Source organism: Hyla sarda, chromosome 8, assembly GCF_029499605.1.
Source record: "Hyla sarda isolate aHylSar1 chromosome 8, aHylSar1.hap1, whole genome shotgun sequence".
Lineage (NCBI taxonomy): Eukaryota > Metazoa > Chordata > Amphibia > Anura > Hylidae > Hyla > Hyla sarda.
In genome coordinates this window covers 61,210,685-61,225,532 of record NC_079196.1, presented here as the reverse complement: position 1 = coordinate 61,225,532, position 14,848 = coordinate 61,210,685, and the positions used below count along the sequence as shown (strand labels likewise).

Below are 14,848 nucleotides of genomic sequence, written 5' to 3'. Positions count from 1 at the left end.
GTTAAAGGGGTACTCCGTCCTGGAGTACGGAACGAGTTAAAGGGGTACTCCGGTACTCCGCCGCTGGGGACCCCCGTGATCTCTGCTGCGGCACCCCAGACATCCGATGCATGGAGCGAACCTCGATGTGTGCCTTATGACTGACGTTGCGAGGCGGAGGTTTGTGAAGTCACGGCCACGCCCACTCGTGATGTCACGACCACCCCTCCTCAATGCAAGTCTATGTGAGGGAGCGTGACGACGGTCGCGCCACCTCCCATAGAATTGCATTGAGGGGGCATGGCCGTGATGTCACAAGCCGGAGTGACCGCGACGTCACGAGCCTCCGGCGCTGCATCTAAATGAATGCCGGGTGCAGCAGGGAGATGGAGGGGGTCCCCAGCAGACATCAGACATCTGATCCCCTATAAAGATGTCTAGGAGCGGAGTACCCTTTTAAGGCAGAAGTTTGTCCAGTAAAGTTGCTTGACAGTTGTCAAAAAATTTGACTCCCCGTGCGTTGAGATTGGATATATTAATATAATTGTCGTTAGTAATACTGATGTTGTTATCCTCTTGAAACCAGTGTCTTTTGACAGCTAGAAACCTGACAAATGTATTGGTGTCCAATGTTGTGGAATACAGTTTAAAAGTTTTGTTTTGAAGCAAAGGTAAGTCCTTTTTCAAGCATCTGGACTTGGATGTGGATAATATAGTAGCAGATAAATTGTACACTCAATAGGAACTTTTTTTTATCTTGCATAGGGATGATCAAGTTAGTAATGTTTTAGATGTCGCCTTAGCTGGTACGGTCCAAGAGAATAAAGTTCATACAAAACTGTCACTGACATTGGCGGAAATAGTTTACTCCACACCCAGAGCTGTCATCCATTTTATGTTATATGAAATCTCCCTATAGGAGAATTTGTGAGCGCTAAGAAGGCATGCTCTCAAGAGAGAGAGACTATATAGCCGCTTGTGCAGACATAACTTCTCATTTAGAGCAAAGAGGCTATAAGAATAAAATCAAAAACAAGAGCAAAAAATACATTGTGGATTCAAAACATGATGGATACTATTAACTGAACGGACACCTACCAAAATAGAAATACAGATCTGCTTACCATATATACTCGAGTATAAGCCGACCCGAATATAAGCCGAGGCCCCTAATTTCACGCCAAAAACCCAGGAAAAGTTATTGACTCGACTATAAGCCTAGGGTGAGAAATACATCATCCCCCATGTCATCATCCAGACCCCCGTCATCATCCAGACCCCCTTCATCATCCCCCCCTCCCTTCATCATCACCGCCTGTCAATCCCTTCATCAGTGGTCTTCAACCTGTGGACCTCCAGATGTTGCATGGGAGTTGTAGTTTTGAAACCTCTGGAGGTCCGCAGGTTGAAGACCACTGCGGCCTTCATCATCATCCAAGCCCCCCCACACACAGTTTAGTTTGCTACTCACCGCCCCTCGGTGGGAAGGGTGTGCTGTTCCTGGCCATCGATGCTGCAGGGACCGTCCAGTGGGGATGGTTAGTCGTTCCGGGCTGTCCTTTTTCACCGGGGGGCCATCTTCTCCGCTCCGGGCCCGGCCCCGGACTAGTGAAGTTGCCTTGACGATGACGCACAGGGACGCGCATGAATGTCCCTGTGCGTTGTCATCAAGGCAACGTCACTAGTCCGGGCCCGGAGCAGAGAAGAGGGCCCCCCGGTGAAAACGGAAAGCCCGGAATGATTAACCATCCCCGCTGGACGGTCCCTGCAGCATCGATGGGGGGCTTGGATGATGACGAAGACCACTGATGAAGGGATTGACAGGCGGAGAGTTCACTCGAGTATAAGCCAAGGGGGGCGTTTTCAGCACGAAAAGTGGTGCTGAAAAACTTGGCTTATACTCGAGTATATACGGTACCTTCAGTACTTCCTATAGTACAAAGTGTGGCTGCCCCCTGATGAAGCACAAAGCGAAACGTATGTTGGGGTGAGCTGGTAGGTGGTAATGTGCATGGCGGGCAGTGTCTTATTCTTTAGCTGTTTTTTCTGGTTTAGCCCAGCCTCAATTGTATAGGATTTATCTTATGTTTTGACTATCTCTCTGTCTACGCTTGTGGTACCTCTTTGTCATATACTTTACCCTGTGGTTAATTATTCAGAGAAACAATTCCATTCCATTATATTTACCATTGTCCTGTATTCCATGTATTGCTGTACCTCCTTCACCAGCTCCAGTGTTCTGTTTTTGTGACCTATGTGCCCATATTTTAATGTTCTTTCTATTTTTAATGTATGTCTTTTTGGATATCTGTTCAATAAATATTGTGATTTTACACGATTGGTTCTTTTTGAATGTGAGCATTGGTTAAGTGAACCATTTGTGGTTACTTAATTGTGGCCATTATTTTGGTGGTAGTATAACAACTCAACTTCAGCAGCTCATAAGTACTGAAAGGATTAAGATTTTTTTAATAGAATTAATTTACAAATCTGTTTAACTTTCTGGAGCCAGTATATATATATATATATATATATATATATATATATATATATATTTATATATATATATAAAACTTTTTTCCCGGGTAACCCTCTTAACCCCCCGTGTCCCCGCGTCATATCGGGTCGGTCCCGGCGGCTATCAACGGCCGGGATCGGCGGATAATACAGGACATCACCGATTGCGGTGATGCCCTGTATTAACCCTTCAGACGCGGCGATTAAAGCTGACCGCCGCGTCTGAAGTGAAAGTGATAGTATCCCGGCTGCTCAGTCGGGCTGTTCGGGACCGCCGCGGTGAAATCACGGCATCCCGAGCAGCTTACAGGACACCGGGAGGGCCCTTACCTGCCTCCTCGGTGTCCGATCGACGAATGACTGCTCCGTGCCTGAGATCCAGGCAGGAGCAGTCAAGCGCCGATAACACTGATCACAGGCGTGTTAATACACGCCTGTGATCTGTGTAAAAGATCAGTGTGTGCAGTGTTATAGGTCCCTATGGGACCTATAACACTGCAAAAAAAAGTTTAAAAAAAAGTGTTAATAAAGGTCACTTAACCCCTTCCCTAATAAAAGTTTGAATCACCCCCCCCCTTTTCCCATAAAAAAAATAAAAGTGTAAAAAAAAAAATAATAAACATATGTGGAATCGCCGCATGCGTAAATGTCCGAACTATAAAAATATATAATTAATTAAACCGCACGGTCAATGGCGTACGCGCAAAAAAATCCAAAAAAGCGTAGTTTTCGTCAATTTTTATACCATTAAAAAATGAATAAAAAGTGATCAAAAAGTCAGATCAAAACAAAAATCATACTGATAAAAACTTCAGATCACGGCGCAAAAAATGAGTCCTCAAACCGCCCCGTACATGGAAAAATAAAAAAGTTATAGGGGTCAGAAAATGACATTTATAAACATATACATTTTCCTGCATGTAGTTATGATTTTTTCCAGAAGTGCGACAAAATGAAACCTATATAAGTAGGGTATCATTTTAACCGTATGGACCTACAAAATAATGATAAGGTGTAATTTTTACCGAAATATGCACTGCGTAGAAACGGAAGCCCCCAAAAGTTACAAAATGGCGTTTTTTCTTCGATTTTGTCGCACAATGATTTCTTTTTCCGTTTCGCTGTGAATTTTTGGGTAAAATGACTAATGTCACTGCAAAGTAGAATTGGTGACGCAAAAAATAAGCAATAATATGGATTTTTAGGTGGAAAATTTAAAGGGTTATGATTTTTAAAAGGTAAGGAGGAAGAAGGTAAGAAGTGCAAAAACTGAAAAACTCTGAGTCCTTAACGGGTTAAGGAGCCTAAGATGTATGTCTGTCTGGTACTGTGGAGGTGGGTTGTGATTGAAACAAATCTTCATGGACAAGAAAAGGGAAAGAACAGACAAGATGCCCAGTAATCATTTATATGGTCTGTAGAGAGAATGCTAGCGGACATTGTGTGGCGTCATCCTTTAGGCATTATGTAGTGGTATAATTGGTAATACTTTTCTCTATATACCGTAGTTTTATTCAGAAGCAGTATTGGGGTATGTTCATACTGAGGAATGTGAACAGAATCTCCACTCGCAGAATTCCACTAGAGGAGATTTCATCCGTCGCCAAAATACTTCAGCAGTATGCCCTGTGCCATCACCATTGACGGTAATTCAGGACTAGTGGACTTCTGCGCAAAGAATGAACATGTTCTTTCTTAGTGGAATTGTCCGCCACTAAAATTCCCCAGTGTGAACGGGTCTTCTGCAGATTGTTAGGGGCTATTGTTAGGGGTTCATACAGCGGAATTCCGCTGCGCTGCAGGGGGGCTCTTATAAGATTCAACCAGGTTGACAAAATATTTTAAAAAAACTGCCTTGTCCATAGGCCCTGTGCTGTTTTACTTGTGCACCCCACCTTTTTCCTAAAGCCAACCCCTGCCATGGCATGTTTAAAGTCAACAACACCTTTCTGCGATAACATTGACAACAAGCCTAATATTTTTTGTGGAATAATTTTTGTGGAGTATTTACTGTAACAGAAATGTTAGGAGAGGTGACAAGTCAGGAGAGGAGAGGAGAGGTGAGGAAGGAATCGGTAGGTCTGAGTAACCAGTCTAGATACTGGAATAAAGGTTCCGTCTCAAACCCTATTCCAGCAACCATGGGTCTTCCTGGGTGTGCCACTGTGGATTCATGCCTTTTTCGGCAAAAAAATATCATTTTGTTTTTTGGGGATGTGTAGGTAGTAGCTCTCTACTCTTCTTTTAGACAACATTCTCCATTCCACACACTCTCTTAGGAAGGTTAGAGGAGAATTTTTTTTGTGTAGGGTCATACTCAGTACTAAGCGGTTTGTATGTGGTGGTATTCTTAGGTTTTCACTCTGCTTCTGGTATATTACAGGGTGTCCACTCCTTGTTGACAGTCATCATGTCTGATACAAGATCTTTTTTAAGGTTCTACATGCTATCCTATTGCAAAAAAAAAACCACCCTATCAGGTGGACTGGTGAGACTGCCGATACAATAATGGCAGGATCGTTTGATGGTAGTGTGAACAGAGATTATAGAGCATAATAGCTCGTACATCGTATAATATGCTAACGCATTTCGGAGGGGCTCCCTCCTTTGTCAGGTCCGCATTGCGGACCTGACGAAGGAGGGAGCACCTCCGAAACGCGTTATCCAACATAAAACTGATCCTTTTTAAGACTCATAATAAAAAGTGATCATCATCCTCTGCGCTATCGCCGACTGCTTATTCCACTCCACCAGTGTAGCGCCGCAATTTTCACCCACGGGAAGAATAGGAGACCATTGCCGAGATTCCTACCGCCCATACACGCTACAGGAAAACAGATTTGACAGGAAAGATTCTTCTTAACACATCTTGCTTTTTTTCCCCTGAGGTACCACTGGCAGACACTCAACATCCTAATGTTCCATATACATAGACTAGTTCCTATGACTCGATTATGTATGGTCATTTGAGAACTTGTTATTTTTGGTGAACCTATATGTCAGTAGTTCTAGGATGTGTGTATTTAATGCCTTTTTGCAGTGTCAAGTGATATGAGCCGGTAGCCTGTAATCTTATCTATAATGTTATAGGAACAAAGTGCGTTCTTTCTACAATTTGTATACCTGACAGCTACACCTTACGTCTCTACTACTTTGTTATTTATGTATTCAGCATGGCAGATTTATTTCTATAAAATTATACCAAAGTAGAGATCTCCCGCCTTCTGTTGTTTGGATTGCTGGGACATTTTATTTGTACAAAGCAAATTTGATGAGAAGCAATGATACAAATATCATATTTTATTGCTGGTGTCTTAGCGTATGTAGATGCACTTCCCTGAATACAGAAAATGCTTTGATTGATGTCTCTTTGGCATCTTTTCAGGTAATTCTGCTCAACAAACATCTGTTATTTCTGTTCTTTGTTCTATACTGTGAGATGTGAGGTAAAAGAATACAAATAAACCGCCACAGGGTGACATTCTTGCTCTACGAAAAAACACAGGAACAAAGAAGAACATAACCAAACATTTACGATCATTATACTTATCATAAACATAGTACTGAACGATGTGACCCTGTAATATGAGAGAGTACATACAATACACCACAGTACTGGCTGCAGTGCTAACATAATACACACTCATGGTGCAACTATAATATTGCCATATATGACAGTAATTGCTATACTCTGTATAATAGCACCCACTACAGTATGTATACATTGATCAGAACTAGAGATGAGCGAACTTACAGTAAATTCGATTCGTCACGAACTTCTCGGCTTGGCAGTTGATGGCTTTTCCTGCATAAATTAGTTCAGCTTTCAGGTGCTCCGGTGGGTTGGAAAAGGTGGATACAGTCCTAGGAGACTCTTTTCTAGCAATGTATCCACCTTTTCCAGCCCACCGGAGGACCTGAAAGCCGAACTAATTTACGCAGGAAAAGTCATCAACTGCCGAGCCGAGAAGTTTGTGACGAATTGAATTTACTGATAATTCGCTCATCTCTAATCAGAACCATTTGACTTTTACTGTGTAGGTCTCCTGTGCATAAAAAAAATTCCAATGTATGTGGAATCATATTAAAGGGTATATTCAGTGTGAGCGCCGAGGGCAGCATGAGCTGGTCCTGTGGGATCTGGCTACAAGATGTAAGCAGCAGATCCTGGAAGTCCTGAAAGTTGTAAAGGATGGCCTTTGGGGATCATACTTGCTTCCAGTACATCCTTATCGTGATCCTCAAACCATTCCTAAACATTTTTCTGGAAAAGGCCACTGCTACGGATACCGCTGATTTTAAGATGGGAAAAGCTGGGAAAACCTTGGGTCCCAGTGCACCACCTTCTTGGTGGTGTACTGGGACCCAAGGTTTTCCCAGCTTAAAATTTCCTTTGCCGGCTTGCCTTCTACACATATTTCATCTCTTTTCAAATAAGCGACTCAAAAGTATTCAGTTGTCTGCTTTGTGTAAAAGAAAATGTGTTTCATCAGACTAGGTCACCTTCTTCCACTGCTCCACAGTCTAGTTTCAATGGTTATATGTCTACAGTAGGTATTTACAACAGAGGACAGCATAGGCACTCTGACCGGTCTGCAGTTATACTACACTATGTTAGGGTACATTCACGCTGCGGAATCTCCGCTCGCAGAATTCCGCGAGCGGAGATTCCATTCTGGCGGCTGCCGCCGAAATACTTTGGCGGTAGGACGACGCTGCGCTGCACCGTCACCATTGACAGCTATGTAGTGCTCGTGGACTTCCGCGCAAAGAAGGAATATGTTCCTTCTTTGCTTGGAACAATTTCAGCTGCGGAATTGACCGCCGCTGAAATTTCTCAGTGTGAACTGGTCTTATGGAAGACCCATTCACACTGATGTTTATGTTCACAGCGTATGATTCCAATCGCAGAATTCCGCTCACGGGGAATTGTGTAGTGTGAACATACCCTAAAACAAGCTGCAATGTTCTGTGTGTTCTGACCTCTTTGATGGGATTGGAACAGATGGATTAGTATTCGCTCCCCACACACCCTTGGGTACTCATTACTTTGTTGGTCACTGGTTGTTTTTTCCTTTAAGTACTTTTAGTTAGTAACAACCACTGTATACCAGGATTACCCCACAAGACCTGCCATGTTGGTGCTACACTCAATTGTCTAGCCATCAGAATTCCACCTGAGAAAGGGTCTGGAATGGCCCAGAAATGTGTTGTACATTCTAATAAATATTAAGTGTGTTATTCATTATCATACATTATCATTAATATTAAAACATGGCAGTGCCTATTGGTTCCCATGTGAGAGAGGAGTTTGGAGAGTATTCATTGAGCCATCACAATTTGGCCTTTTGTCAAAGCCACTGAGATCCTTACGCTTGACCATCATTCTGCTTCTAAGATGTATCAAATCAACTTCAAGAACTGATTGTTTACATGCTGCCTAATATATTTCCCCTCTTGACAGGGGCCATCGTAACCAGATAAAGAAATAAACGTACATACACCCTGTTGCAAATTATTATGCAAATTCTATTTAAGTGTCACAAAGATAAAATATTTAGTTTTTCAGTTTAACTCATGGATGGCATTGTGTCTCAGGGCTCTTTTGATCACTGAAAACAATCTCGGACACCTGTGATAATTAGATTGCCAGGTGAGCCCAATTTAAGGAAAAACTACTAAAGGTGGGTGTTCCACATTATTAACCCCTTAAGGACCAAGGACGTACCGGTACGTCCTTGGTCCTGCTCTTCTGATATAACGCGGGGTTACACAGTAACCCCGCGTCATATCATGGCGGGCCCGGCGTCATAGTGAAGCCGGGACCCGCCTCTAATAGCGCGCAGCGCCGATCGCGGCGCCGCGCGCTATTAACCCTTTAGCCGCGCGCTCAAAGCTGAGCCGCGCGGCTAAAAGTGAAAGTGAAAGTTCCCGGCTAGCTCAGTCGGGCTGTTCGGGATAGCCGCGGCTAATCGCGGCATCCCGAACAGCTGACAGGACAGCGGGAGGGCCCCAGGCATGAGCAGTCATCCGGCAGAATCGTTGATCACTGGTTTCTTATGAGAAACCAGTGATCAACATAGAAGATCAGTGTGTGCAGTGTTATAGGTCCCTATGGGACCTATAACACTGCAAAAAAAAAGTGAAAAAAAAAAGTGAATAAAGATCATTTAACTCCTCCCCTATTAAAAGTTTGAATCACCCCCCTTTTCCAATAAAAAAAAAAAACACAGTGTAAATAAAAATAAAAATAAACATATGTGGTATCACCGCGTGCGGAAATGTCCGAATTATAAAAATATATCATTAATTAAACCGCTCGGTCAATGGCGTGCGCGCAAAAAAATTCCAAAGTCCAAAATAGTGCATTTTTGGTCACTAAGTCCTATCAATGCAAAAATGGTACCGTTAAAAACTTCAGATCACGGCGCAAAAAATGAGCCCTCATACCGCCCCATACACGGAAAAATAAAAAAGTTATAGGGGTCAGAAGATGACAATTTTAAACGTATTAATTTTCCTGCATGTAGTTATGATTTTTTCCAGAAGTCTGACAAAATCAAACCTATATAAGTAGGGTATCATTTTAATCGTATGGACCTACAGAATACATATCAGGTGTCATTTTTACCGAAAAATGTACTACGTGAAACGGAAGCCCCCAAAAGTTACAAAACAGCGTTTTTTTTTTTCAATTTTGTCGCACAATGATTTTTTTTCCCGCTTCACCATAGATTTTTGGGCAAAATGACTGACGTCATTACAAAGTAGAATTGGTGGCGCAAAAAATAAGCCATCATATGGATTTTTAGGTGTAAATTTGAAAGAGTTATGATTTTTTAAAGGCAAGGAGCAAAAAACGAAAATGCAAAAACGGAAAAACCTCCGGTCCTTAAGGGTTTAAGCAGTATGGGGAAAGAAAGAGTCTCTCTGCTGCCAAAAAGAGTGAAATAGTTCAATGCCTTGGACGAGGTATGAAAACATTAGATATTTCATGAAAACTGCAGCGCAATATACACTTATCCCCTATCTACAAGATAGGGGATAAGTGTTTGATCGCGGGGGGTCCGACTGCTGGGACCCCCCCGCGATCTCCCTAATGGGACGCCGCCATTAGCGCTCATAGTGAGCGCTAAGGCGTGTAGCGTCTCCCATAGAGATGTATGGAGGAGGCATGCCGGCCGCAACGTCATGCTGCGGCTGGCACGCCCCCAGCATGCGACAGCCGCGGCCCCATACAGGAGATCACAGGGGGTCCCAGCGGTCGGACCCCCCGCGATTAAACACTTATCCCCTATCCTGTGGATAGGGGAGAAGATGTCTGATATAGGGAATCCCGCCACTGGGGTCCCCTGTAATTCAGCACCCACCTTTGCGAGCTCTCCGCAGCGCTGGAGGCTCCGAGTGTGCAGCGTGACAACCACGGGGCCGGAGTATCGTGACATCACGACTCCGCCCCCCTGTGATATCTGGCCCCGCCCCCTCTATGCAAGTCCCCTTTTTTTCACCACCTCTGTGGGAATAGGCATTTAAAAGCGGGCATAAATAAGGCATAAATTAAGAAAAATGGGCAACCTCTCAGGTTCAAATCCCACTAAGGACATCTGTAAATAATTTGTCTGTTCTCCCCATGTTTGTGTGTGTTTCCTTAGGGTATTCCAATTTAAATTGTGAGCCCCAAAATGGGCACAGGAACCAAGCTGAGTGTACAGCGCTGTGGAATCTGTGTTCACTATATAAATAAAGAAATATTATAATACATCTGGGCCACTGTGTGAAATATCCCAGTTTCCTCATTTAAAAAATGCTAAAAATAGATAAATTCCATTAAAGGTCAGCAGTTTGTCTAAAATGTGTCCGTTTTCTGATCAGAGTGAGCGACAACAACATTATTATCCACCTAGTTAACATTCTTCCATTCTTGTATTGTCTATAGATGTCTCATAAATCTGTTTGCAAATCTATGTATTTGATGAAATGATAATGTATGTAAGTAAATTATAGGTTCTGTTTTCTGCAGTTCATTATAAAAGCCAGTGTTTTACTCTTCTGCAGGCTTTAATCACATATTCTGCTTGTGGACACAACCATCCACATATACTGTAGACATAATGGGGGAGATTTATCAAAGGATTTAGACTGGTTTTTCCTGTCTAAATTTGTCGCACAGAAAGTCGCAGTCTAAATATGTGTGACTTTTCTGCGACTTTTGCTGTAGAGGATTTTTAGAACATGATGCATGCAAGTCTATATTAGACGGAAATGCATTGGAAAATGCATTGGTGCTGAATTTATCAAGTGCGACTTTTGTGCGACAAGTCGCATCTGCCCAAAATACGCTGAAATGTCAGACCATGTTGGAGCAGGTCTAAATGCAGTTTAAGCTGTAGACCCTGAAGTCTGAGCACAGAATTTATCAAGGGCTGTGAGACCTTTGATAAATTAGGAGCACAATAGACAGGAGACTACCACATACGCTGGTCTATAAGCATACCCAGAATAGACTAGATTAGTAAATGTCCCCCTATGTATACTATACCTAGAGTTCTCTGCAAATGTCAAGGTTCACTCTTTTGTTTATTGAATTAATGGTGAAACTGTAAGTGTTAATTCGAGCTTTGGCTGACTTAAAATGAAAGTTCAAACTGCAAATTAGTAAATGAAAATATAAAAAAATCCTCAAGGTCAAAATTTTCTGTGTTCGCAGGAGGTTCAAATGAGCACTGTGACTTATACATCTAAAACTTTGCCAAAAAGCTTGGTTTGATGGTGGTGGTGGAGATGCAATCTATCTTAAAGTGTACCTGTCATGCCCCGATGTTTTGATCAGTCAAGATCTAAGTGTTCAGACCCCGATTGATCACTAGAATAAGCTGAGAGAGGAGGGCACTAAGCAAGACAAACTTACAATGTAAGTCAATGGCATTGTCTCGGTCAGCACATTCTTCTTTCCCAGCTCATTCTAGTAATCAGTCGGGGTCTGAACACTCAGACCCTGACTGATCAAAACTTTTGACTTGCCCCTAGGAAATGTGACAGGTATAGTTTAAGAAAGATTGCATCTCCACCACCATCATACTTTCCAAAACCAAGCTCAAAAAAGCTCAAAGTTTTAGATGCATTGGGCACATTTCAAATGGAAATATATATTCTACTTTAAAAAAGTATCTAAAAATATCCTGTCTTCTATTTCGATTTTTTGACATCATGTTCATCATTTAGTTGACCTCAGTATCCATTTGCTGTCAGCATTGTCTTGCTTGTCCTTAACTATAACTTTTTTTTATAGAAATTGAAAAGAAAAAAGATTTCTGCACTGACTAGTCATTTAGATTTTTTAAAGAACTTTTGCATGTTTAGGGATGGCTAACTACACAGGTGTAGGGTCTTCTCTTTTACAGCTTTAGATATGCTGAAACTTCAATCCAATCTATTATTTTAAATGATTTTTCCCCCTACGTAAACGAACGTGTGAAGACCTTAGTGTCCCTGGCTGTGGCACCAAAGTTCTCCAGACTGGGTGCTTGACTATTAACTTACATGGCTGGTCTTAAAGAAATATTTCCATCTCAACTAATGTAGTTAAACTTGTGAGACAATATTTTTGCAAATACATTTCATTAGTAATAATACCTCCTTTTCTGATATTACTGCTGCTTTCCTTCCCTTGCTGACAGCTTACTGCCTAGGTTGCAGACCACCACTCCACTCTTTACACAGTGTTTAAGCTGGTTTGTGCAAACCAGCCCGACCACCACATCTGTAATGGAGGGGTGGTCTGAAACCTAGGCAACAAGTAGTCAACAAGGGAGAAATGTACCAGAATATCAGAAGGAGGTAAATTTAGTAAATTAATGTATTTGCACAAATATTTTACTTGACGTGCTCTCTAAGCTTATCTACATTAGTTGAGCTGGAAATACCCTTTTAATAAGGATTTCCTACTGTTGCCTGGCTCTCCATTACTCATCTTACCAAAGCAGACTCTCTTCCCTTAAAGGGGTACTCCGGTGAAAAACTTTTCTTTTTAAATCAACTGGTGCCAGAAAGTTAAACAGATTTGTAAATTACTTCTATTAAAAAATCTTAATCCTTCCTGTACTTATTAGCTGCTGAATACTACAGTGGAAATTCTTTTCCGTTGGAAACACAGAGCTGTCTGCTGACATCATGACCACAGTGCTCTCTGCTGACATCTCTGTCCATTTTAGGTACTGTCCAAGGTAAAAGGAAATCCCCATAGCAAACATATGCTGTTCTGGACAGTTCATAAAATGGACAGAGATGTCAGCAGAGAGCATTGTGCTCGTGATGTCAGCAGACAGTTCTGTGTTTCAAAAAGAAAATAATTTCCTCTGTAGTATTCAGCAGCTAATAAGTACTGGAAAGATCAAGATTTTTTAATAGAAGTAATTTACAAATCTGTTTAACTTTCTGGCACCAGTTGATTTAAAAAAAATAAAAAAAAAGTTTTTCACCGGAGTACCCCTTTAATGGCCTGCCACATTCTCATTCTGCCTCAGGGCTCTCCTGAATTCCCACTTTCTAGTTATGGCCATAAAATTTCCCAGCTCTGTAATTCTACACTGTGATAGGTTATGGGAGTTAAAGTTGTGAACACTGCTGGAAGTGTAAGGTCACATGAATTTGGCCAAATTTGGTATCTGTATGACAAAGAGAGACAGTTACTGTACCTGTGTGCCTCCGATTTTACACTTGGTCACAAACTCTCATAAAGCATTGGTTCTAGGGAAGACATATATATGAATAAAAATAAATGACATGCCATGTTTTACTGTATATGTTTAGATATTTCATGTGATAACAGTTAATAATACACATTTTGTTTTAATGAAATATCTAGTGTACATTACTATGTTTTTCTATCATTCAAGGCAGCCAACATCCCCTTGGTGTCAGAACTTTCTATCGATGACATCCATTTTGATGACTTCTCCTTGGACGTGGATGAGATGATTACGGCAGCGCTGAGAATGTTTATGGAACTGGGAATGGTTCAGAAGTTTAAGATTGATTATGAGGTAAACATCTGCTGTGCCACCTCCTCAATGTGGCGTGGGGCTTGATGTTGTACACTGGTAATGAGATCTTCCTCCGTACACAGCAGTAACTACACCGCTCTTTCTGCCACTTCTGTTTTGTAGACCTTGTGCAGGTGGCTTCTGACAGTAAGGAAGAATTATCGAATGGTTCTCTATCACAATTGGCGGCATGCCTTCAATGTGTGCCAGCTGATGTTTGCCATGTTAACTGTAAGTACTGGAGACCTGAATTATTGTCTTGTGGCCTTCATTTTTGTAGCAATAAATTATCGTGACTGACACAGAAAATTAACCCTGAAAATTCTATGTTAAACTTTAATAAACTGGAGACAATGTTTTGTTGTTTCTAATGTGACTTCTAAGTAATTGGTGTAAAATGATAAAAATGTTTTTTTTTCTTTTTTTTTGTATACATGGAACAAATAATGATCACTGAAGTAATTGTCCACTTGTAAACACAATGTTTATTTTTAGATAAAGAATTATAAAATAGTATGTTTATGTGTATAGCAGTTGAAGTTTTTTATTTAAGGCTCCAAATCACCTTCAAGTTAAGGATTGTTTGGTATTAAAAAGTTATCACTTAAAGGGTACCTCTCATCAAAAAAACTTTTGATATATTATAGATTAATGTATGCAGAATAACTTTACAATTGCATGTTATTAAAAAAATATGCTTCTTTCTATTTAATTTTCCACTTTGAAGAAATGACCACTAGGGGTCTCCCTACCAGTCCTGGCAGCAAGCATTTCAGACTCATGCTGGAGTCCTAAACACTACGAGCTGCCAGTCTGCTTTGTTCACAAAGGAGAACACTCAGAGCTGCCAGCCTGCTTTGTTCACAGCCTGTTTGGCTCTGAGCAAAGCAGGCTGGCAGCTCTGAGTGTTTAGGACTCCAGCATGAGTCAGAAATGCTTGCTGACAGGACTGATAGGGAAAAATACAATAGAAAGAAGCATATTTTTCATTAACATGCTATTGGAAAGTTATTCAACATTCATTAATCTAAAATATATTAAAAGTTTATTTGATGAGAGGTACCCTTTAAAGAGTTGTTGGGGAAAAGAAACAACCTTTGTTTGATGTCAAAAAATATTATAAAGCAGCTAACTAATATAAAGTTATAAGCCATAGTGCTCAGATCTTTCATTTCAGCTGACAGGAATTACTGTGACTGAGAACAGCTTCCTGCTGCCTTATCTAATGAATCATAAATCTAATGAGCAGTAATATCAGCTTCCCCTTCACATCACTAGTCTCATCCCGTGCTGACAGGAGGGGAAGGGGG

General features: G+C 41.4%; 1 protein-coding gene across 6 annotated transcripts in view; it reads left to right on the top strand.

The window, feature by feature from the left end:
* The window catches only part of PDE11A (phosphodiesterase 11A), an 807,989-nt gene that overhangs the window by 593,963 nt on the left and 199,178 nt on the right, over positions 1 to 14,848 (top strand). For all 6 annotated transcript variants that reach the window (XM_056536201.1, XM_056536200.1, XM_056536203.1 and 3 more), the window contains 2 exons: positions 13,392 to 13,538; positions 13,662 to 13,769. In XM_056536201.1, coding sequence (XP_056392176.1) covers positions 13,392 to 13,538; positions 13,662 to 13,769 — 255 coding nt within the window. The remainder of the gene's footprint in view (positions 1 to 13,391; positions 13,539 to 13,661; positions 13,770 to 14,848) is intronic.